Source organism: Babylonia areolata, chromosome 3, assembly GCF_041734735.1.
Source record: "Babylonia areolata isolate BAREFJ2019XMU chromosome 3, ASM4173473v1, whole genome shotgun sequence".
Lineage (NCBI taxonomy): Eukaryota > Metazoa > Mollusca > Gastropoda > Neogastropoda > Buccinidae > Babylonia > Babylonia areolata.
The window spans coordinates 16,868,374-16,894,577 of NC_134878.1; the positions used below are offsets into that span (position 1 = coordinate 16,868,374).

At 40.2% G+C, this 26,204-nt stretch overlaps 1 protein-coding gene across 2 annotated transcripts in view; it reads right to left on the bottom strand.

Moving 5' to 3' along the window:
- The window catches only part of LOC143279780 (post-GPI attachment to proteins factor 6-like), a 27,782-nt gene continuing 1,578 nt past the window's right edge, over positions 1-26,204 (bottom strand). The window contains exons 2-12 of one of the 2 annotated variants that reach the window (XM_076583936.1): positions 22,440-22,608; positions 21,340-21,544; positions 20,530-20,666; positions 18,531-18,781; positions 17,835-18,067; positions 16,455-16,684; positions 13,760-13,920; positions 12,592-12,770; positions 11,074-11,343; positions 8,750-8,958; positions 1-2,017 (exon numbers count right to left, since the gene is read on the bottom strand). In XM_076583936.1, coding sequence (XP_076440051.1) covers positions 1,990-2,017; positions 8,750-8,958; positions 11,074-11,343; positions 12,592-12,770; positions 13,760-13,920; positions 16,455-16,684; positions 17,835-18,067; positions 18,531-18,781; positions 20,530-20,666; positions 21,340-21,544; positions 22,440-22,608 — 2,072 coding nt within the window. In that variant the 3' untranslated portion in view covers positions 1-1,989. Of the gene's footprint in view, positions 2,018-8,749; positions 8,959-11,073; positions 11,344-12,591; positions 12,771-13,759; positions 13,924-16,454; positions 16,685-17,834; positions 18,068-18,530; positions 18,782-20,529; positions 20,667-21,339; positions 21,545-22,439; positions 22,609-26,204 lie in introns of both variants that reach the window. The other variant, XM_076583935.1, reaches the window with a different exon arrangement.

Below are 26,204 nucleotides of genomic sequence, written 5' to 3' on the forward strand. Positions count from 1 at the left end.
TTTGATTTTTTTTAATTTTTTTTTTTACATGTAATAGCCCAACACGTAATAAACCAGTTCTGAAAGTTTCTTACTCTGTATTTCGTATTGTTTGTAATTTTTTTCCAAACCCTTACAAATGGGCCGTCTGTTGGGAAAAGCAAGGGAGAAAACTTGTCATCCCGAGTAAGTTTAAGAAAACATAAAACCTTTCTAAAAACTTTAGGCAGTCTCGCTCACACACAGATGAACTTACTGACACCAATCATTGATTAAATTTACTTTTATCTGACTTAATGGTATTTTATTTGATAACAAACTCAGTATTATTTCATTTTCTTTAAACTTCCTATTCATTAATTTGCAGATTGAGGGGACTGCATATCAGTATTTAATCTTTTTTTTTTTTTAAAGACCACCATTATTATTATGAAGCTATTGTCATTATAATATAAAATGATGAACAAAACAACACTTGTAAAACCATCACAATTATCAACAGTTGCTGTACACATCCTGATTACTGACGTTTTAAAAAAAATGAATAATAATTGTTTGTTAATATCATTATTGTTGGTAAAATCTTGTGAAAGCCTCTTGTGAGGATCTAATTTTGATCGGTCAATTTGTGCAGAACATGAGGCAGGTATGACTAAACATTCTGAGTGTAAGCAGTTATGATATACAGAATACATTTTACAAGGTAACGATATTTTCATGACTTTCACATTTCAGAAAAATTGGATTCAAAATGAGAATATAAATCACAAAAATATCTTCCATTCTACTAACCAGATTTTCATTTATAATACCATATGTAGTATTAAAACAAAAATCTTATAAAATACTAGGTAGTATTACCTCCACATTGCTTAAACAAAATTTCTAATTTAAAAACAACAACAGAATAAATCATTTTATGCATAATGACCTGGAAAGCATAGTATTCAACCAACCAAACGACATTCAAAAGTATATATATATATATACAACAGGATTTCAAATTAAAATTTTTACAACAAAGCAAAACAACACACTAGCTTGTGGACGGGGGGTGGGGGTGGGGGGTGCCACAGAAACAAATAATACAAACACAAGATCCTAATTGGACTGACCCGAAAAAAAAGTGATAATTCCCAAACAAAAACCTTTGCTAATCACAGCAACAACTCTTTACAACCAGGTCAAAGTTCACCCAGCAACAACTCTTTACATCCAGGTCAAAGTTCAAAGGAGAAAGTCATGAAAAGCATGCAATAACAATCAAAGGAATGGACATGATTAATGAAGGAGATTCTCCTCCTTTCTCCCTTGATTTAATTCTGGTTTATTTCATTCTAAAATATTAAGATGAAGTTAAAAAAATTTTTTTTTAAATCATGTCATCTGACAGGATGTAATTTCCAGTGTCTACTGATTTCAGTACAAAGAAAGCATAACTGCAGAAAGCAGACATACACACAAAGAAGGCAAAACAACGTCAACAAATTTCTACACTAATCATTTAATTGGTTAGTCATATGCAAAATAAACAGACACAGACAGACAACGATGCATAAAATTGATCCAAACATTTGTTTACAACAAACTCACATTCACTTTCAAATATAAACGCAGTGGTCCAACATATTAACTTTTATCAAAATTGCATCTTGAAAGTAAATCTTGGCAAGCTTGACGTCAGTGCCAAAAAAGCAACAACAACAACAACAACAATAAAACCTGATTGTGCCTGAATACAAAAGTAAACTCAGACAAAATGTTTTGGTAGAATCGAGCAACAGGATTTTCTAATTCTTTCCGAAATATACATAAAGAGAACCGGAACTGCAATCTGCATGAGAAAATATTGCTGCTCTCACGACAGTCGCTAGATCTGTTCCAGTGAGTCCTGATGGACGGCGCTCTCTTCCGCAGCCTGCAGGTCACCAGTCTTGGTGTCACAGTTCAAAGTTCATTCTGCGGGTGTAGTTGTTTGGACCCAGGACCAGGCCCTCGGTGGATTCCGTGTCATCGAAGTTGACTGATGATGTATGTACTGCAAGAACACGGGGCATGCGTGTCAAGGGCAGGAGGGCAAAAATATGAGTGTGTTTACTGCATGTGTGTGTGCTTGTGTGTGTGTGTGTGTTTGCATGTGTGTGTGTATGTGTATGTAGTGTGTGTGTGTGTGTGTGTGTGTGTGTGTGTGGGTGTGTTTGTGACCATCTGTGTATGCCTATTCATCACTCACACACACACACAGATACGCACACACATACATACTCACACTCAGAGGTTCACACTTTGTTCCAACTTTCTCAAGTGAACAATGTGTCAGCTTTTCAAACAATGTGTATGCATACTGATTACTGATTGAAGGATTTCGTAATGAAATTCATCTCTCTCTTTCTCTCTCTCTCTCTCTCTCTCACACACACACACACACACACACACACACACACACACACACACCACACACACCTGTTGAAATATGTATTCACAGACACACACACAAGTGCTCAGACACTCAAACAAACTTACGCATGCGCATGAACACAAACACACAAGCAAGAGATTTCCCCCTTTCTAAAGTGTCCACACACACAGCTTACAAGCAATAACAATAATAATCTGTCATAATATATACACTGTACATGCATAGGCTGCCCACCCACCATCCCCCCACCTCAACAAGCAGTACACAGACAACCAACAGGCTAGGAAGAAATCATAAGTTTCAGGTAATAATAATGATAATAATTCGTTTGTTTAGCACCTTTCCATGTAAAACGTACTCAATAGCATTATACATTATAAAAACTAACGAGTGAAACATACATTTTAACACTAAAATGACAGCTTAAAAACATAACCCTGCCGTTGAGGTGATATTGCTTAAACAGTAAAGTTTTGAGAACCGCTTCGAAGGAAGAAGTATGTAATGTATTTCCTTGGGGAGTGAGTTCATGGCTGAATGAGCTAAAAAAAAAAATTAAAAAAAAAAAGGAGGAGGAGGGTGTGGGGGGGAGAAGGAATGATGTCTGTACATTTTTGTTCTGATACGCTGAACGCACGGTTTTAGAGTCAGACTAAGAACACTGTCCATGAAGAAGTGGCAGGGTGCTTGAATTTGTACTGTGTGTGGTTTGGAGTGGAATGGTGGCCTTGTTGGCAATGCGTCAGCCTAGGAAACGACAGCATGTGACTGCACAGTGCACTGGATCAAATCCCATGCTCACCAGTATTTTCTCCCACTCCGCTAGACCTTGAGTGGTGTGGTCTGAATGCTACAAGTCATTTGGATGAGAGGATAAACCAAGGTCCCATACGCAGCATGCACTTTGCACACATTCAAATTAATTAAAACCCCATGACAGCAAAAGGGTTGTCCCTGGCAAAATTCTAAAGAAAAATCCACAATAATAGTAATATGTATCAAGTTCTTTGGTTCTTGGTTGTTTTAATCTGCTTTCATTTTATGTCGATGCTTTACACAAACCTAAGGCAGGCTCCTAATGCCTGATTAGCACGTTGGGTTTATGCAAACATCAGGCAGCCTTTACAAAAATAACATATATATATAATATACAGCACATAAGTAGCGTATATAGATCAGTCCACACACTCTGACACTCCCTTGAAACCCAAACTGAAACTGTAAGTGTGCGCATGATTAAAGCCTGACTGAATGACAATGGAAATGAATGATGAGCCCCTAAAGACAACTTTCAGTCCGCTCTACACAGGTAGGCATTCTGTTGTGCAAATGACTGTGTGTGTTTGTAAAGTGCTCAGTGTTTGGTCACGGACTGAAGATAAGCACTACAAAAGTATCAGTAATAATCACAGGTTGGTGAAGAATTTTGAGGAGGGCTTGAACATGATCAGATCTGTTGGCTTTGAGCACCAGCCATGTGGCAGAATTTTCTTTTTTTTTTTTAATAGTTTGCTAAGATAATATTTAGGGAAGCCTGACAGAAATGATTTACAATGATCTGACTTTGAATCGGAAGACAGGGATGGAGAGAAGTGGACGGAGTGGACAGTGTGGAGTTGTAGGAATACAACGCACCATGCAACACACCCACACATTTCCACTGATAAAAAGTGAGGATTTAGGAATAGCATCACAACGGTTTTCTGGGTTCTCATTTCCAGCACAGCCATGAAAGCAGAGAAAAACAAACTCATTAATGCCAGGAAGATAGCAAGCAAATATACATTTTGGCATCAGACTTTTTGGGTTACTGTCATTTCAGCTAGTTTTTTGGGTGGTTTTTTTTTTGGTTTTTGGGGGGTTTTTTGTCCCATTTTTGACTCACTTGTGTAAACAAAGTGAGTCTATGTTTTAACCCAGTGTTCGGTTGTCTGTGTGTGTGTGTGTTTGTGTGTCTGTGTGTCCGTGGTAAACTTTAACATTGCCATTTTTTCTGCAAATACTTTGTCAGCTGACACCAAATTTGGTATAAAAATAGGAAAAATTCAGTTCTTTCCAGTCATCTTGTTTAAAACAATCTTGCACCTCTGGGATGGCCACAAAAATTTTTTTTTAAAAGAAGCCAAATTATATGCGAACTGAATTTACTGTTATATTTCTTCTTCTTTTTTTTTATTCTCTAAACTTGGCACTTTGATCTGATATTCGACACAACAACAAGAGCAGTCATTTTTATCATTTTCTGTTCAAACAGGAACTTCTTTTGCTAAGCATGGAAGTTATATTTATTTTGCATGTATTTGGTGCAGATAGTAAAAAAGGGAAATTGATCTGTATAATGCTAGGGGGCTTAATTTGCTTTAAACTGATCTTTCTCATCTTAAACATTACATTTTGAAATTATACTCAATACATAAAAAGCTTGTGTGTTTTACTGTCAGTGTACAGGACTTTCACTATGTTCATTCACCCAAGTGGTCTTTTCGGAAAATACTAAAATCAATACTACAAGTGGACTTTATAGATCTACTGGCTGAGCCCTGAAGGTCATGGGCAAAAATCAATTGCGTACACATATTTATACACATTCAAAGAGTGTACTCATATTCCTCACGAACGCGATCGAATGACGCCATTTTGTTTCAAGTTGTTGACCTGCCTGTTCAATCCTATATTCAATGGACAATACACGATAACATGTGATGGAAAGTTGGAGAAGGAGACCATTAAATATCTATTCAGATAAAGATTTGTGAACACCTCATCACTTACTGGATTATGCCCCAAAGTGCCATAAAAATATCCACAAAATCAGTTGGAATTCACAGTAAAAAATAATAAACCATGAGAGTTAATACCCTTGATGAAATGTAAAAATTTCCAGTCTTGACTTTTCTCAAAATTAAGTCCTTTTCACTTCATACGACATTTAGAAGTACTTGTACTTGGCTCCACATGTTATTAGTTTAACAAAATACTCAATTTTCATATCAACTTTAAAACTATAAAACTAGAATGAACATAAAAGAGAAACTGAATCGACCGTGTCATACATTCCCGGCGGGTGTAACTAAACTTGTACGTCTATCTAGATCTGAGAAAACGGCTAAATGTTGCAGTGTGATTGCGGCGATAGCCATGTCTCCTTTACCGCGGACCTAAAAAGATTTTTAATTGCCCTTAAAGATGTTTTGAATGCCCAAGATACACCAGAATAACATGATTTAAACAGCGTTCTCACTGCGAATACCGCAATCGATTTATCGCCCTTTAAAAAAGCATGTTCAAATACTAAATTTTCGAACGTCAGATAAGGAGTCATGATAGTGTAGTGGGTAAGACAGTTTTTTCTCACCCGAACACACGGGGTTCGAATCTGCCGTCAGGATTTTTTTTTTCTTTTTTTTTTTTTTTAACCCGAAGCTTTATAATAACAAATACAGAACACATTTTAATGATTAGATTTTTTTTTTAAAGTGTATCACAAGTGAGTCTTGAAGGCCTTGCCTCTCTTGCTGTTTCATTTTGTCGTTTTTCTCCAGGAAATATAAAAGTGGAGGTATCAAAACCAAACACACAAATCGGAAATGAAGAAATCATGCCAACAATTCTCGAAAAGTGTGATGACTTTTGCAAGAGTCAGATTTACCTTTTCAGGAGGAATAGAAGACATCAAGCTGCAAAAATTTGTCAGTAGATTTGGGCGACAAGAAATCCTGACATGGAAACTATCCAATATGAAATGAAATTTACCAATCATTGAAGAATGTCAAGAACTGTTACAAGCATAGTCTATCTTCTCACAGAAAGAGAGAGTGGGGGTACAGAGAGGGAGGAAGAAAGGATATTGGTTTTGGTAAACAAAGGAAATATATATTTCTCATTGTGCTCCATACAGAAACACATGTGTACACACACACACACACATACACACATACACACACACACACACACACACACACACACACACACACACACACACACACACACACACACACACACTATCCAACTACTGAATACATGAGATACATAAACAAATTAAAGAAATTTTATTTTAAAAAATATATATATATTCAATCTACTGCATGCTCAATCACATGTTGAAAACAGTTCAGTCAGACCTAACCTTGAATTCTGATGGAACAAGGAAAAAAAGAAGAAGAAAGTTGATGCATATAACCTCTCTCTCACTCTCTCTTGTTCACACTTGAATCTACTAACTCCATCAATATGCCATTTTCTTCTCCTCATCTTTCCCTCATGAGTGTGTGTATGTGTTGTGTGCCTGAGTGCTTGCAACGGCCAAATGGGTGGACTTCTGATCCAGTGATCAGAGTCTGAGGCCCTGTTTTGGCATGGTGTTGGGTCCATGGGAAAGGCACTTTCCTCACTCCGCCCAAGTGTGAATGGGAACCTCACTTCAGAAGGTAAAACTGGAGGAAGGAGATCGGCCTCCACTTTGTATACCAAGCCCTAGAAACTGTGAACAGGAATTCACAGCCATAAGACTATAGGACCTTCCATTAACCATTGTCTTGCATGCACGTGTGTGAGTAGGAGCACACTTTGTGTGGGGTTGTGTGTGTGCACCTGCAAGCTCAAACGCATGGATTAGTGTCAGTGTGAATGCTCATCCCATTTACTTAAAATGTAACTTATTTTTTTACAAGCTGGTTCACCATGGTTTTGGCACAGCAATGAAAATCTGCTGCTAATCCTTCTATGTATTATGTATACCTGCATGTTTGTACCTCTGATACATGAACTATCCCCTAAATATTCCTTGTGACCCCGGTACGCCTGGAAATAAAGACATATTCTGTTCCATTCTATTCTATGGTTATGGCAGAAAAGAATACCGTAAAGTTTGGTCTATAAGCCGCGACTTTTTACCCCTGCTTCAACCTCTGCGGCTTATACAATGATGCGGCTTATTTTAGGATTTTAACGATCCCGGGAGTGTCACGTTCTCGTCTATTCTTAGCTGCCCTTCAACTCACCAAAATCATGATTTCTGTCCATGAATTTTTGGATGAGTTTCACGATAGTGTGCTAACTGTTCAAGTTTTATAAATCAAATCCCCACACATTAAAGCCTTCAGATCAGCATTCAGTTCTACTCTGCTCAAGCGTACACCCTCATCATGCCGAAAACGTGACGTAATGCCTATGATGCAGTGTTCATGTTCATGAAGTGAAAGCGAGACTGAAGTCAGTGACAAGATGGCGGAGGAAGCTGTGCTGGTTCTCTTCAACTCGGACACTGAAGACGAAGATTTCAGTGGATTCAGTGAGCAGGATGACGTTGAATAAATGTGACTATCCCTAAATTATGGATCTTATTTTTGTTATGTTCATTTTTTAATTTTTTTGTGGCACTAGCAGTATTTTCGCTTGCTTTGCTTTGTGTTGTTCCCGCTTGTGTTTATTTCATAACCTACATTATTGACAGCTTTTCTGTACTATCAGTATGTGTTCCGGTACCGCAAATAAGTGCGGCTTATAAGCCAGTGCGGCTTATGTATGTATGAAGTTAAATTTTTTCCTAAATTTAGTGGGTGCGGCTTATATACCAGTGCGCTCAATAGACTGAACTTTACGGTACAGAGATTTTGAATGAAATCTACTGCAACATTGATCCAAAGCCTCTGTCCATCTCACACTGAAGGGAGACAAACCCTGGATGCAATCGGTCCAAAAAGTTGTCAGATTTCACTGCACATCAGTTCTATACCTCTTTGCTTTCAGGCCACAGTGGTCTGCAACATGTTTCCATTTCATGTCAGCGTGTGTGTGTGTGTGTGTGTGTGTGTGTCTGTTTGTGTGTGTGTGTGTGTGTGTGTGTGTGTGTGTGTGTGTAGGGTGTATTTTGTGCCTTTTTTTTCTGTGATTATTCATATCTGCAATTTGTAGTATAGTATTAGTGGATACAGATTTTGTTTTTCCACTTCTATGTCCTTATGTGCTCTTATTTTTGTACACTGCACTATTGTATACGTACTGTTTCAAGTGAGGCACTTTGAGCCCATCTGTGGGGAGTTTGCACCATATAAGTATAATATACTATCATCATCATTGATTATTATTATCATTATTATTATCATTATTATCAATATTATCATTGTCATTATTATTATTATTATCATTATCATTTTTATTATCATTATCAGTATTATTATTAGTAGTAGTATTTTAAGCAGAAACAACATTTCAGCCTACACTGTTCATACTTTTCTTCTACTTTTTTAAAATCACAGAAAACAACGAAAGCCACATCCACGCTCTAGAAAAAAAAACAAAAAAAAAAAAAAAAAAAAAAAACCCCCCTCCAAATGTACACCGCCATCTCACCCTTTTCCCTGCGGCGTGGGGGCAGCAGGAAGATGATGGAGAGGGACAGGCACACGTGCCAGGCACTGTGGATGTACTTGTAGTTCTTGGTGGTCTCGAAGAAGGCGAACATGACGGCACCGGCCGCAGGCAAACAGCACACCCGGCAGCATCCACAGGTAGCGCCGCTTCTCTGGGAAACAGCGCTTGCTGTAGCAGCACTGGGTCACCTGTTGGGGGGGGGGGGGGGGAATTTCAGTGACAGAAAAAAAGAAAGCATGAATAACAATAACAACAATGATAATAATTAGTGTTTGTGTAGCGCTCCGTCTTGTGCAGAGACAAACCCCAAAGCTCTTTCACACCAGTCATACACATGCATGCATAACTCTAAACTGAAAACAAGGAGGCTATCTTGAGAAAAAGGAAATTTTCTATCTAAAATTACGTTTAAATAACCGTTTAAATGACCCAACTAGTGCAGACTCCGGCAGGGGTCTGACATTCCTGTCCTGTGCAAACTACTATCTGCCTATGCGGAGAAAATGAAAGTAGCTACGGCCGATAACCTCCCGGAAGTAGGTAACCTCCCCTTTGTCCCGCTGGCTAGCGCCCTCTTTTTCCAGCAGCCATCATGACTCCTGTTCCTGTGCTCTTCATACGGCTAAGTTTTTTAGTATTTTCTGTCTGTCTGTTGATTCGCTGGTGTGGAAAAGGTGGGTTGCTAAGTTTTTTAGTATTTTCTGTCTGTCTGTCGATTCGCTGGCGTGGAAAAGGTGGGTTTTATTAGTATATGAAATTGATGAATAAACAGGCCATTTTGTTGATTAGCACATTTGACTTTCTTCTTTCGTTTTTCTTTTTTTTTTTTTTTTTATACGTGATGAATAAACAGACAATTTTCTTGCATAGCATATTTGATTTTTTCTTTTCTTTTTTCAAGTGATCTTTTAAAAAAATGGTTTTGTGTCAGTGTGTTCTTTAAGTCTTGTCAACACATGTATGAAGAGACAAACATCAACTGAAATCAAAGCCAAACTAATGAACAAGGAAAGAAACACAGTATTTTTGTTTTGTTTTGTTTTTTGGTTCAATTCTTTGCATTCCAGGTCAATCAAGAAAAAAAAAAGAAAAAAAAATCTCTCTGAGCATTATTACATCTGTTTACCAAACTGAACAAGATATCTGGTGCTCTCCCTACGAAGTTCCGGACAATCTTGATGGGGGGTGGGGGGGGGGGGGGGGGAGGAGAAGTAAGTCTTTCTAAGCATCATTTATTTTGTGAAACAGATTGACTAGAGGTCTGGTGTTCTCTCTGGCAAAGTCAAGGCCACACGGAATGAAACAAATGCACCTGTCTTTATTATGGTTCGGGTTACATGAAATGAAAATAATACATTTATCTTTATTAGAAGCAAGCCACAAGAATTCAAAATAATACTCTTAACTTTTTAACAGTTCATGCCACATGAAATGGAAATAATACACTTACATTCATTAGAATTAAGGCCACATGAAATGGAAATAATACACTTAAATTCATTAGAATTAAGGCCACATGAAATGGAAATAATACACTTACATTCATTAGAATTAAGGCCACATGAAATGGAAATAATACACTTACATTCATTAGAATTAAGGCCATATGAAATGGAAAAAATACACTTTCATTCATTAGAATTACAGCCATATGAAGATGTAAGGCCACATGAAATGGAAATAATACACTTACATTCATTAGAATTAAGGCCATATGAAATGGAAATAATACACTTACATTCATTAGAATTAAGGCCACATGAAATGGAAATAATACACTTACATTCATTAGAATTAAGGCCATATGAAATGGAAAAAATACACTTTCATTCATTAGAATTACAGCCATATGAAATGGAAATAATACACTTACATTCACTAGAATTAAGGCCATATGAAATGGAAATACTAATCATTGTTATGATTCAGGCTGCATGAAATGAAAATAAATAACTTTGCTTAATTTGATGAAGGCCACAAGGAACGACAATAATACACCTGTCTTTATTACCTACCATTCAGGCCACATGAAATGAAGAAAGAATACACTTACCTGTGTCATGGTCCTAGCCATGCGAAACCAAAACGACACACCAAAATTCATCATGGTTCAGGCCAAAATTCATCATGGTTCTACCAAAATTCATCATGGTTCAGGCCAAAATTCATCATGGTTCAGGCCAAATAAAATGAAAAGAATGCAGTAACGATTATTACAGGTTCAGACCACATGAAATGAAAATAATACACCTGCCCTCCACAACCTCCCCCCCCCACCCCCAACCTCACCCCACCCCCCTTACCCAACAGACGGCCACCAAGGCCAGCCCCACGGCGGTGGGCGCAGCAATGACCCACAGACTGGTCCGGTCCAGCAGGACTCCGATGATGAGCGCCAGGGGCCCCGCCATCTGGATAGCGGAGGTGTAGTCTATGGGGATCTGGGCCATGGCGATGATGGTGACCCACAGGGAGACAGTGGAGGCCAGGAAGTCACCCGTGGCCAGCACCGAGTACTTGGTCATGCAGTACACGTACTTCTCGATGCGGTCACCGTCACACGCATGGTAGAACTGCCCGTGGGGGTCAAACAGAAGAAGAAAAAAAAAAAGCGAATGGAAATGAAAAATCAACAAATGAAGAAAGGAAGGACAAAATAACAAATAAGCAAGTGGTCAAGCGAATGGAAATGAAAATCAACAAATGAAGAAAGGAAGGACAAAATAACAAATAAGCAAGTGGTCAAGCGAATGGAAATGAAAATCAACAAATGAAGAAAGAAAGGACAAAATAACAAATAAACAAGTGGTCAAGCGAATGGAAATGAAAATCAACAAATGAAGAAAGGAAGGACAAAATAACAAATAAACAGGTATGTGAAACAAGCCTACAGTTGGGCCAACAGCAAAGTGAGAGGTGTATGATCAACGGATTCTCCACTGCAATGGGAATTCATTTACAGCTGTCTTTTGTGAAGGACCGTGAATCTCAGACTGGGAGGCAAGATTGTGCTGGCTCCTCCGCGACTAAGCCATTATTGTCGTTAGTAGGGGGTTTAGTAGGTGATGTCCTAAAGACGTTAAATCAGAACAGGCACCACTGAACACCACCGAAGTGACTCAGCAGCAGTGCAGGGTCTCCTCTGGTGTGTGGCCTCCTGGCGACCTAACATCGATGGTTCCCTGTGGACTGCCGACGCTGGAACTGCGACGGACGAACCCGGGTGTGGCCGTGTATGGGGGAATCTAAATGAGCGGCGTGGGAGTAATGCCACTGAAACGGTGCAGAAGATTGTGCTGGCTCCTGGTATTCCAGCCTTGGGGGCTAGCTGATCTTTGGGGACAATCCCAACCCTGGCTTACCTAAAGCTCTCTTTGCTTCTCCAGAGAGTGGGGAAATAACTTGGGCAAGACACTCTCCACTTTATTCAAACTTAGCACAGAGAGTCGGGACAGCAGTTGCCCCCTGCACCCCCCCCCCCCCCTGCCCCCTCCAGCCCCCTCCCCCTCACCCCTTGCTGTTCTGATGGTCAAAAAGTGGGACACAACTACCGTACACATGAAACAAATCAAAAGGAAATAACTAAATAAATTAACAAATGAGCTTGTCAGTAGGTAAAAAAACAAACAGATATAAATGGTTCATTTCCATAAAACTTGTAAGGATTTGGTGAAAATCACTTCATCTGCACTGGGGAAACACCACATACTAGCCTCCTGTAAAAAAAACCCAAAAAACCCAAAAAAAACAACAACAAAAACAAACAAGAACATGTTAAAAGCACACAATAGCTTCCGCACGTAATCCGAACACCAGCCTACCGTGGAAAAGAACATGTTGTAGAAGTAGACGATGGCTTCCACATAGTAGCGGCGGTACACGGCCAGCACGATGGCAGGCAGGAAGAACAGGTTGCTGAGTGTCAGAAGCAAAACCTCCACCAGCTGGCTGGAGTCGGAGAGTGCCTCACGTCCATCTGTGCACCCAAAGCCCCTCCACCCTGGGTACAAACCAGCGGAGTTAATAACATTAAAACAAAAATATTTCATAATATATATATATATGATAGTCAGTCGTGTCCAACTATGACCATCAGAACAGCAGAGGAGGTAACTGCTGTTCCAACTATTTGGGCTAGAATTTGATTATAGTGGAGAGTGTCTTGCCCAAGTTACATCCCCACTCTCTCAGCCAAGAGGGTTTTAGGACAGTCAGCATTGGGATGGTTCCCAAAGGCCAACTAGCCCACAAGGCTACAACACTAAGTAATATATATGGAGACAAAGACTAAGATGGAAAAAAAACACACAAAAAAACCCCAAGATAAGCAGTACAACGATTCCCTTTTTTTTCTCTACATAATGAATGAGAAAAGGGTTTGTTTTTGTTTTGTTTTTCTTCTTGTTGTGCATTTCCTCTTTCATTTAAACAAAAGCAAGTGTGAGTTAGAAATGATTTTTTTTTCCCTTTGTGACTTTAATTTTGTGTGGTCTATATTTCTATGTTGAGAGATGCACATGACTTTTGTTTTGCAATTGATTTTGTGTGTGTTTTGATTCAATTGTTGTAGTAAGTGCAGGTCACAAGTGAGTCTTGAAGGCCTTGCCTCTCTTGTTTGTTGTTGTTTTTCTTCTTGTTGGTTGTTTTATTCTTTTAGCTCAGTTTTCAGCCAACTTAACAACATCCATTGAACTCACTCTTTGTCACTCTCTCTCTCTCTTCCTGAATGTTTTTTTAGTGCATGCATGCGTGCACACATGCGTGCATGTGTGCGTGTGTGCTGTGCATGCTTGCGTGCATGCATGTGTGTGTGTGTATGAAAGTGTGTGAATGGGTAAGGGTGGGGGTGAGTGTGTGTGTGTGTGTGTGTGTGTGTGTGTGTGTGTGTGTGTGTGTGTGTGTGTGTGTGTGTGTGTGTGTGTATGTGTGCACTACCCTGTGTAAGTGTGTACATATAAATACAAACAAACAAACAAACAAGCCCCTCACCTGCGGAGCAGTCACAGGTGGAGAAGACGATGAAGTCTGAGCTCTTGATGTACTCCTTGCAGCCCCCCTGCCCACCGCAGCGCCCGTCCACACAGCTCTGCACCGTCACGTTCAGCCACGCCCTCTGCGTCCCGTTCACGCACTCCACCACCTCCCAGCTGCTGCTATGGAAACACAGCCATACCATAACTGTGACTGGCTGAGCGCAGAAAGTAAGGTGACTTATTCTATGGACATGCCATGCCTGTGATTGGCTAAGCACAGAAGGTAAGGTGACTTATTTTATTGACATACCATGCCTGTGATTGGCTGAGCGCAGAAGGTAAGGTGACTTATTTTATTGACATACCATGCCTGTGATTGGCTGAGCACAGAAGGTAAGGTGACCTATTCTATTGACATACCATGCCTGTGATTGGCTGAGCGCAGAAGGTAAGGAAGGCGACTTATTCTATGGACATACCATGCCTGTGACTGGCTGAGCAGAGAAGGAAAACAAGGTGACTTATTCTATGGACATACCATGCCTGTGACTGGCTGAGCGCAGAAGCTAAGTAAGGCGACTTATTCTATGGACATACCATGCCTGTGACTGGCTGAGCAGAGAAGGTAAGTAAGGTGACTTATTCTATGGACATACCATGCCTGTGACTGGCTGAGCGCAGAAGGTACGCAAGGCGACTTATTCTATGGACATACCATGCCTGTGACTTGCCTTATTCTATGGACATACCATGCCTGAAACTGGCTGAGCGCAGAAGGTAAGTAAGGGGACTTATTCTATGGACATACCATGCCTGTGATTGGCTGAGCGCAGAAGCTAAGTAAGGCGACTTATTCTATGGACATACCATGCCTGTGACTGGCTGAGCAGAGAAGCTAAGTAAGGCGACTTATTCTATGGACATACCATGCCTGTGACTGGCTGAGCAGAGAAGCTAAGTAAGGCGACTTATTCTATGGACATACCATGCCTGTGACTGGCTGAGCAGAGAAGGTAAGTAAGGTGACTTATTCTATGGACATACCATGCCTGTGACTGGCTGAGCAGAGAAGGTAAGTAAGGCGACTTATTCTATGGACATACCATGCCTGTGACTGGCTGAGCAGCAGAAGCTAAGTAAGGCGACTTATTCTATGGACATACCATGCCTGTGACTGGCTGAGTGGAGAAGGTAATAAAGGCGGCTTATTCTATCATGTGTGAAAGTCATAACCAATATTACTGATTGGTTTACAGGGATAGTTATATACACAGCACCTATCCTCAGTCAGAGACCAAGGCAAGCTCTAAGCGCTGTACAAACACAGAGTCTTTTGTGCGACAGCCTGACTGCCTGGGTAGAGCTGACTGACAGCTGCCTTTAGGCCCGCAATCATTTGCTTCCTATGTCATTTAGTCAGGCTTTAGTCATACATGTATGTGCACACACACACACTCACACACACTCACTCACTCACACACACACACACACACACTCACACACACACTCACACACACTCTCTCACACACACACACACACACACACACACACACACACACACACACACATGCCTAAAGAGTGTATTTTACTAAGAAATTTTGCCACAGGGAGACAACTCTCTTGCTGCAGTGGGTTCTTTCACGTGCACTCAGCACATGCAGCACTTGGGACCTCGATCTATCATCTCATGTAAATGACTAGCTTTCAGACCACTGCTCTAGGTCTGTTAGAGGGTCTGGGTGGTCCGGACTGGTAATGTGGATTATCGTACTAACTGAGAAGTGGGTACACTCTAAAATTCCACGAACCAACAACTTGACTGCCTCCTTCTCAAGGCCTGACTAAGCGCATTGGGTTACGCTGCTGGTCAGGCATCTGCTTGGCAGATGTGGTGTAGCGTATATGGATTTGTCCGAACGCAGTGACGCCTCCTTGAGCTACTGAAACTGAAACTGAAACTGTTAGAGGGGGAGGAAAAATGTGACATGCGTGGGATTAAATCCAGTACGCTCAGACTCTCTTGCTTCTTAAGCAGACGCATCACCACTCCACGATATTAGAAGTTTTTTGGGTTTTTTTTTTTTTTAAACTGGAACAATTATTTTGATAGATTTTCAGTCTCACCTTGAAAGGTTTTGTTGTTGTTTGCTGAGCTGCTTTGTGTGCGTATTTCAGTGACTGATCAGTTGCTTGCTTGCTGTGGTCTTTGTTAGTTTCTCTTCTGGTATTCTGTTATTTCTTTGATGAAATAAATCAAGATTTTAATCCACCTGGTAAAGGTTTTCTTTTGTGGCCTCAGTTGCATGCAGGTCATGGAGCACCCGCTTTATTTTTGCTTTTGTTTTTTTAGGTGCTTCACATGCCTTCTTCAATGGCCAAACGCCCCCCCCCCCCCCCCCCCCACACACACACACCCACCCCTCCGCAAGTGAATGTATGATTATGATTACTGGCAATGAAATCATTATAAGAAATATGTACTGACTACCTGCTAAAGTAATACAGTGATACAAGTGCCTTTTCGAAACACATATACAAAGTGAACCTTTTCACACACACACACACACACACACGCACACACACACACAACACACACACACCACACACACACACACACACACACACACACACACACGCACGCACACACACACACACACACACACACACACACACACACACACACACACACACACACACACACACACACACACCTGCCGTTGGTGGCGTTGTAACACTGCATTCCCAGAGCCACTGTCCACAGCCCTTCCTCTGGGTACGGGACATACAGCTGACCGGAGACACTTCCGTCACTGCCCTCAGCACTGGAGTTCACCTGCAGGCTGTTGCTGGCATTGAGGCAGAGGTCAAGGACGCTGGCTAACTCAGGGAACCTACCATCCGTGACCAGGCCACACACACGTACCTCTTGGTCTTCAGCCAGCTGGGAGGAATGAAAAGCAAACACTGACAAAGTTAACTGATTTATAGGTAGGTAAATGAGGAGGAAGACGCCAGAGAAAGAAGGTGTGTAATGAAATAAAAATCAAAGGAAGAAGAAAGAATGGTTGAATAAATACAATGACTGACATACTAAAAAGAATATATAATTATACATTTATATATAGAGAGAGAGAGTGAGGGAGAGAAACATATATAATATATATAAGATATAGATATATGACAGGTAAGTAGATAAAAAGGAAGACAGAAAGAAGGTATGAAATGAAATGAAAATCAAAGAAAGGAGAAAAGAAAATATATCTATTAAAGACTTTTTTTCTTCCTGTACTCGGACTGAAGATGAGAACCAAACAGTCAAAGAATCTGTGCTCATATCTAAAAAGAGATACAAAAAAATATCCCCTCTCAGAAATTGTGAGAGATATTTCGGACAGGTCATGGACAAGTGTTCAACATTTTCAACTCCTGAAAGAGGACACAGAACTCTGATTGCGGAAGGACGGGCGCAATAGCCGAGTGGTTAACTCTTTCCGTACGAACGGCGAAAGAGACGATGTTAACAGCGTTTCACCCCAGTTAACATCATCAAAATATTGCAAGCGGAAGGCTCTTATACTGAAGATGTGAATGTTGACAAAGAATACCACAATTCTGACGACGGAAGCTAAAGGTTGGGTCATTCTGACACCCACTGGACATCCAAGGGGCTGTGTAGAGGAGAAGAGAGGACTGGCCGTACTGAGTGAGTTAAACCATTGGATTTTCAATCTGAGGATCCCTGGTTCGAATCCCGGTAACGGCACCTGGTGGATAAAGGGTGGAGATTTTTCTGATCTCCAAATTCAACATATCTGCAGACCTGCTTGTGCCTGGACCCCTTTCCTATGTAGACACAAGCAGAAGATCAAATACGCACGTTAAAGATCCTGTAATCCATGTCAGCGTTCGGTGGGTTATGGAAACAAGAACATACCCAGCATGCATCCCCCCCCCCCGGAAAAGGGAGTATGGCTGCCTGTATGGCAGGGTAAAAATGGTCATACACATAAAAGCCAACTCGTGTACATACGAGTGAACATGGGAGTTGCAGCCCACAAACGAAGAAGAAGAAGATTGCGAAACTTTCTTACCACGTTGCCTTTCTTGAAGGTGACCTTGACTTTGAGAGTGCCACCAATATCGGTGGTCCTCTCCACGGCGAAGGGAACAACGGTTACACTGTCATTGGACAAGACAAACTCATTGGGCTGTATGGTGCTGTTCTCCAGACGAACGAATTCAGTGCTGAAATCCTCTGGTTTCTGATAGCGATCCAGCTGTCTTTCCAAGACGCAGGACTGGTCAGCGAGTGCAGACTGGCAGTCTGTTTAAAATAAAAAAGAAAATGACACTGTTTCCCCCACCAATGCCTGAACACTCATTTCAGCATCAGAACTGCCCAAAGTTGTGCATTCTGATAAAAAAAAAAAAAATATATATATATATATATATATATATAAATATAGAGAAGTTTTGTCAAGGTAAGCCATTACAAACACATTATTTCACAGGAAGAACTTGGCCATGTTTTTTTCATACATTGGCAATATAAATGTTTCTGTAACTAATCAAAGAAAAGGAATCATTTGTTGCTGAAGTGTTGTGAATGACAGCACACAAATACATACACATACACACAGACACACACATACCACAAGTGGAAAAAATTGAAGACCACACACACACACACACACACACAGAAACAAAACACACAACATAACATACATACTCTCCATTATCTACAAAACACAGAACAACCCCTTCTCTCTCAGCCTCAGTTATTTCACCTTCCGACTCAAGACCAATGACGACAGTAGCGTTTCCTTCCGTCAACAGCTGGACATTCACGTAGTGTTTTGTGCCAAGCAGCGGGCTCGACAGACGAAGGGTGCAGGTGACGTTCTCAACAAAGCTGCAGTTTTCCACCATCATCTCACTGGTTTTGTCCACCAGTGTTGAAAGCTGCAAACTGCAGGAACCCAAACTGCAGTCCTTGACATTGACCTGTATGGCCTGGGTGGAGGTTGGCACTGTGAACCTGTCAGAGGAGGTAAGTGGATTGAACGATGGAAAGGCCCACCCCCCAACAACCCCCCGCCACACACACCCCCACCTCCCACAAAAAAAGAAAGAAAAAGAAAAAAAAACAACAAAAACATGACCCCAAAAATGCTCGTGTAGATGTTAATCTAAACACACACAAAAAAAGAGAAAAGTGAAAAGAGATGGGGGGGGGGGGGGGGGGGGGGGGGGAGTGTTTAGTTTCAATTTCTCAAGGAGGTGTTACTGCATTCAGACAAATCCATATACTCTACACCACATCTGCTGGGCAGATGCCTGTCAGCAGCATAACCCAACATGCTTGTCAGGCCTTGAGTGCATGCTCATACATTTGTGTACCTTTCAGAGAGGATTTTTTTTTACGTCATTTTGCCAGAGGACAACACTCTCGTTGCCATGGGTTCTTTGTCAGTGTGCCAAGTTGTGCTGCACACGGGACCTCAGTTTATCGTCTCATCCAAAAGACCTGATGCTCTGTTTGATTTTCTAGTCAAACTTGGGAAAAAGGGCGAGAGCAGGATTCGAACCCACCCCCTCATGGACTCTCTGTATTGGCAGCTGAGCGTCTTAACTCTCTCCGGATGAAGGAATGCGTGAGCATTCCTACATAAAATGTATTCGGTTTCAGACAACGGAATGGAATAGCATTTTCAAGAAATAAAAATCCATCACGCGCTGTACACGTGATTTTATGATTAGCCAAGCAGAGTGCGCTATTCTGGGTCACTCCACAATCGAATAGTACGATTGGCCAGCCTGCCATGTGTGGCCCGTCTCGCACACACGCTGACAAAATCACTGACCAGTCGTCTGCTCGCGTACCAGCCTGTTAGCAAAGCGGGCTCTTCTCAAAATGTTGTGGAGTGAACAAGGCAGCGACAGCAACGTTTAAGTGTTGCCGAAGTACTTGAAATGCTACAAACTGAAGGGTCGGACATTGAAGAGGTGGATGATGACGAAGAAGAAAGTGAATTTAATGCAGAAAGCGAGCATGAGTATGATGATTCAGGGTGAAAAATTGGCATTATTTTCTACATATGGCAAAACTGTAAAAATAAGATGAGAAATTTGATTTTTTTTTATATGTAATAGCTCAACACGTAATAAACCAGTTCTGATAGTTTCATTTTCTTACTCTGTATTTTGTATTTTTTGTAATTTTTTTCCAAACCCTTACAAATCTGTGGGGAAAAGCAAGGGAGAAAACTTGTCGTCCCTAGTGAGTTAACCATTCTGCCACATTCCTTCAAAAAAGAGAGAGTAATGAAACAGAATGAAATAGATTTCATTTCAAGAGGGTAGCGTGGAATATGAGAGAGACACAGAGCAATAATATTACTTCTGAAGTATAACAAGATTTTTTTTTTCAAACAAAAAATACAGACACCGGTCTTTAGATCATCATGATTATGGGACTTAAAATGAATTGTAAGTGAATCAGAAGAGAAGCATGCTGTTCTGATGTAAAAACAAGAGAAAGTTCAGTCGGAACAATGTGTGAAAAGTAGCAGGGAAAAAAATCATAAGTTTAATGTTGTCTAAACAAAAGTGTATACACGTGTGGACAAAACACCCATACAAAAAACAAAACAAAAAACAAAAAAACAACAGGATGCTACACAACAGGAATGAGCTCTTTGAAGCACACTGGGTTAAAATGCAAAGCACAGGCATACAGTGCATGCATATAAAGAGTAAATATATACAGGCTGTTAGCAGACTCACCCAACCAAAATCCCATCACCCTGGTCACTTGTTAAAGCCACCTGTGACTCCTGATTTACACGGAGATACAGGTGATCAGGCAATTCCTTCAGCTCCAGGGAGGCACTGAACTTGTATTCACACTGAACCTTCAGACCCTTCAATTCAAAATACCACAGCCTATGAAGAGAAAAAATCCATTACAGACACAATGTAAGACAAATGAGTATACGTTCTGAATTATACCAGCCCAAAACCAACATGAAACTTGAACTGATTGAATGGGGATTAAAAAAAATTTAAAAAAGATCTCTGTTTAGCATATATGCTAACATTTGTTACACAAAATATGTTAAACATTGGCTAACATGTGTTACACAAAATAAGTCTCATGACGCATTTTACACCCTACTGCCCTAATGCATGCCAATAAATTGATATCAGTAGCGTATATACAGGCATACATAATTAGACACACATAAACTCACATATAGATAAGATTTACCTGACTGGAAATACACGCACACACACACACAACACACACACACACACACACACACACACACACACACACAGCTGAGAATAAATACTGAGTTCATAATTCAGCTTTGCAAAGTGAGTGTAAATTTAGGCTCTCCAATGTACAAATACATAATGTACATTCATTCACATGCTGGTTTTTTACTGATATCATATTCATGATACACATAAACACAGAACAGCTCTGTACTGAAATACATTGTATGACGTATTTTCTGTGACATACTGTATCAAAAAACAACAACTTTTCTTCTTCTTTTTTTTCTTTTTTTTTTTTTTGTTGTCTCAAACCTTTTGCTCAATTCTGTCATTGCGTTCAGGTATGAAACCAATGGCGTACCAGTCCCCACTCTGGGGGAACATCACCGTGTGAGCGACACTGACGTTGTCTGATCTCACGCTCAGCTGAGCCAGTTGAGTGCGCTCAAGGTAGAAATGTTCTGGAAAGGTCTCGTTCAGAGGATTCACCAGTGGCAAACTGCCAAACTGAAGGGAACTGGAAACACAAACAAACCTGAAAACTTATTACAATTCCTTTCTTCTGTAGCAGACTACTTAAACAGCAATAAATTCAAACAAATAAACAGCTGAAATAACAGCAATAAATTCAAACAATAAAATAACTGAAATAACAGCAATAAATTCAAACAAATAAATAGCTGAAATAACAGCAATAAATTCAAACAAATAAAAAGCTAAAAAAAAAGAATGGGAAATTCAAGTAAAATGGAATATCTTGCGATGAAGATTATCTGTGACTCAAAAGCACTCTTTTTTTTTCTTACTTGGAGTTTCCCTGGTTTGTTAATCTGTATCTCAGACCCTCAAAAGGCTGGTACATCAAACTGCACGTGTACATAATTCTTTTCTATTCTTCTTCTCCTTTAACTCTCTCCATACGAACGGCGAAAGAGACGACATTAACAGCGTTTCACCCCAATTATCACCATCAAAACATTGCAAGCGGAAGGCTCTTATACTGAAGAGGTGAATGTTGACAAAGAATACCACAATTCTGATGACGGAAGCTAAAGGTTGGGTCAGTCAGACACCCACTGGACATCCGAGGGGTCTGTGTAGAGGAGAAGAGAGGACTGGCCGTACTGAGTGAGTTAATTCTGTGATTAGTCCCTGGGGCAGCACACAGAGAACTGCTTTTGAATGTCTGTCAGTTGTTATCAAAGCCAGAGTAGAAAAGCATGTAGGCAGAAAGGTTGGTATGAATGGTTGTATGTATGCGCATATGTACATGTGTGTGTGCGTGTGTGTGTGCGCGCGCGCGTGTGCGCTCGCACTCACATGTGCGTGCATATGAATGTATGCATGTATACATGTGTGTGTGTGTGTGTGTGTGTGTGTGTGTGTGTGTGTGTACTTTTTCACCCTCTTACATGCTGATGTCTTTGTGATCACAATCGTCCGGTGATTTCACGGCTCGGAAATACCATGTAGCTTCCCTTGAGAGGCTCGGCACAAGGAATCGAACCGGAGTGATGGAGGCGTAGTGCACGTAGTAGTTCACCGGCTGTTCTGTCCTCCATACCACTGCCTCTGCTTGTCCTGAAAAATGTGTAAAATAATAATTAACACACTTGGCAAGGTGCGCTGTGTGTAGCTGTATTGTGTTGCTGAATGCATACTAGGCGATACCCTGCAGTGTGCATGTATGTATCACAGGCATCCAAGTCTGACCATGACCACCAGAACAGTAGAGGATTCACCTGCTGTCCCAACTATCTGAATTATAGTGGAGAGCATAACGCCCAAGTTACATCCCCACTCTCCTGGCCAAGTGGGGCTTTAGGACAGTTGTCGTTGGAATGGTCCCAGTATATTACAACAGCATATCACTACTTTCAAACATACTGCATTATGATGAGATGCCATCTAATATATCTAATAATGTGATCTATAATTATACAGAATAACATATAACAATATGATGAAATGTTGTGTGATGCAGCATGTTAATTTAGCTAATTAAAGTAATGCAGTATACATAATGCAATGTAAATAACATAATGCAACATAGTATGTTGTGTCCTTATACAGTACAATAGAGAAGAGTACAGTACAGAATAGTGAATTTCATCAAGAACACCTGCTTAACCTGAAAAATGCATGATATCCTTCTTACACTATTCACAATACTATAGTATATTATTGTGTTGTGCTGCTCCGCCTGAAATATAATGTACTGTTAAGCACTGAACTGCCCTTTGCTACTTTCCAAAATTTTGCACAGTATAACATTGCTACATTATACTGTTGTTTTTGTTGTCGTAAATTATATTTCATTACATCATAATTATTGTACCTTCATTCAGTTGTACAAAACTTTTTATCATACTGTGTTGTATGAGCTCTGTCAGGCATTCTCAGTTCTCTCCAATGCATAACAGGCAACCGTGGGTAATTGAGCATCAAGTTTGAACTGATTCGGTACAAAATTATTTCTAGTTGCAGCATCAAGTTTGACCTGATTCAGTACAAAATTATAATTAGTTGCTTGTCAGAGGATGGTGAAAAAAAGATCAGTGCTGCTTTTCAGCACTTAATTATTAAAGGAAAATGTCCTGAAAGAAGGAACTGACAAAACATATGTTAAGACTACTACTGAATCAGTCAACAAATAAAGGTTAGAAAGATTTGGGGGAGGCATGATTTTATGTCAAATGAATGTCAGAGAGAGAGATCCTGTTAGCAACTAGTGTTACCATTGTTTGCAAACTATGTCTCCACTGGCTAGAACATGTGCTGAGGCTCTCCACATCAAGAATCACACGCCATGCACTGAACTGGACTCATACAGGCCAAAGAATGAGAGGACAGCCCAAGATGAACTGGAGGCAATAAGTGGAGGGAAACTTCAGATCTGTTGACAGATGATGGGATGACACCAGCAAACTGGCTGAGGACAGCAAAGAATGGAGTGTTGTGACCACCTCATTCACCTAATGATGTGGGAGCACAAAGTAAGTAAATGAAAGACTTTTTTTCATACACTAATTTGAATTAGTAAAGGTACAGGATCTATGATTCTGTCCTTTTCTCTTATTCACTTCCTCACCTAATTTTGCTCAGTAGCTGTGACAAGGCATGCACTTCCGTGTTGTGGTGTGTATCTGTGTGTGTGTGTGTGTGTGTGTGTGTGTGTGTGCGCGCATGTGCGCGTGTGTGCGCATGTGCGCGTGTGTGCGTGCGTGCGCTCGCACGTATGCACGCACACGCACACATGCATGTGTGTTTATCATCTTAGTTAAAACAGCTATAAACAATTCAAGCTAATTCAGACCCACCATAGCATGGTCTGCCAATAAATTCTTTTTCATCAATTCATGTGCCTACAGTTCTAAAGATCAGTTCAGCAGGAACAGGATAAAATCAATGTGAGAAATAAAATACCTGACCTAATAAAAATGTCACATGTTATACAAGTATTTGTCCTTCAAGGCTTGGTTGCAGTTTACATGGTAAGAAACTAGTGTGTAGGTGTGCCAAGGTCTCTACAGACAAATATCATTTTTAGATAACAATGGCAAAAGATATGTCATTTGAAATTTCAATGGATATATCATAGTGATAAAGGATAGTAACCTTAAGCACACAAAAATGGAATATACATGCCATACTCTGTTTTACTGGCTTGTAATCACATACCTATGAATAGTGTCATGCACAAAACAGATTGTAAGGGGGAATGATACTGGGAATGCACACTGTCTGTTGAAAGGGAAAAAAAAACATTACATGAAGAATCAAGAAACAAACCATACCCTTCTTCTGTAAGGTTGAGAAACAAATTAATCAGTATTGGTAGTGGTGTGTTATAATTATCATTACGCTTTGTCAGATAAACTCATCAGTTTAAATTTATTAAAAACAAAGGGACCATTTCCAATCACCTTCATCATCCTAACAGAATGAAGACAATGTGAGGTATCATTTTTAGAAGACTGACAAACTGTGAAGACTGACAGACTGCCATAACCCTGACCACACTGTCTTCATTCCTTTCAAGCCTTTTACCCCCACAGTGGCCTCCACACCATTTCTGGGTCTCGTGCTGTGCTTCCACACACACACACACACACACACACACACACCAGGCTGAACACACATTGTTCACATACATGTAATCGTGGATAATTTCTCTGAACAGCATGTACTACTTATGCCTCTCAGCAAGCCCACTGGGCAGTCACACAGGCAGTTTAAGGTTGCTGCACACTGCATAAAAGACTGAAACAGAAAAAGACTGCACCTTGAATGGCAGAACAGACTGACAGTGAGACCCAAATTGTGGAGCAGCTTTTCAGTGGAAAATGTGATTCAAACCACACACATCGTCAGCCAGATTTTTTCTTTCTCTTAGTCTTACACCTGACCTTGAGTGATGGTCCGGGTGCAATTTTTTTCAAATAAAATTTAAACTGAAGTACCAAGTGTAGCATTTACTTTAAGCATAAACACACAAATCCATGGAAGCAAATTTTTCCCTAGCATTGTTCTGAAATAAAAATCCAACTTTAATTAGTAAACACATACACAGACACAGACACACACACTCACACATATGAATAAATAAATAAACAATATAAACAGATAGATAGATAGATGTGTGTGTGTGTGTGTGTGTGTGTGTGTGTGTGTGTGTGTGTGTGTGTGTGTGTGTGTGCAAGCCTGTGTTGTGTGTGTGTGTGTGTGTGTGTGTGTGGAGAGAGAGAGAGAGAGAGAGAGAGAGAGAGAGAGAGAGCGCAACACAGACAGAATGAGACAGAGATGCACTGATTTAGACATAAAACAAAAATGGGGCAGTTAAGGATTAAACTATTAGACTGGGAAAACACCATAAATTCAAAACAAAAAAACAAACAAACAATATAATGATAAGAAAAAAAAGTAACTTGAAAAGAAAAAAAACTTTCTATCTGTTCCTGATTTCATGGCAAACAATTACTGTAGTTTGAGAGAACTGGCAAAGTTCTGCAATCAATGTAACAGTACAAAAAAATAATGGTACAATATTGTACATAAAATGCACAAAGGCATAAAATTGTGATACCATGAAAAGATATGATTCACACACAAAACTGTGATACCAGGAAATGATATGATTCATACACACATATATATAATAGTCAGTACACTGTGCA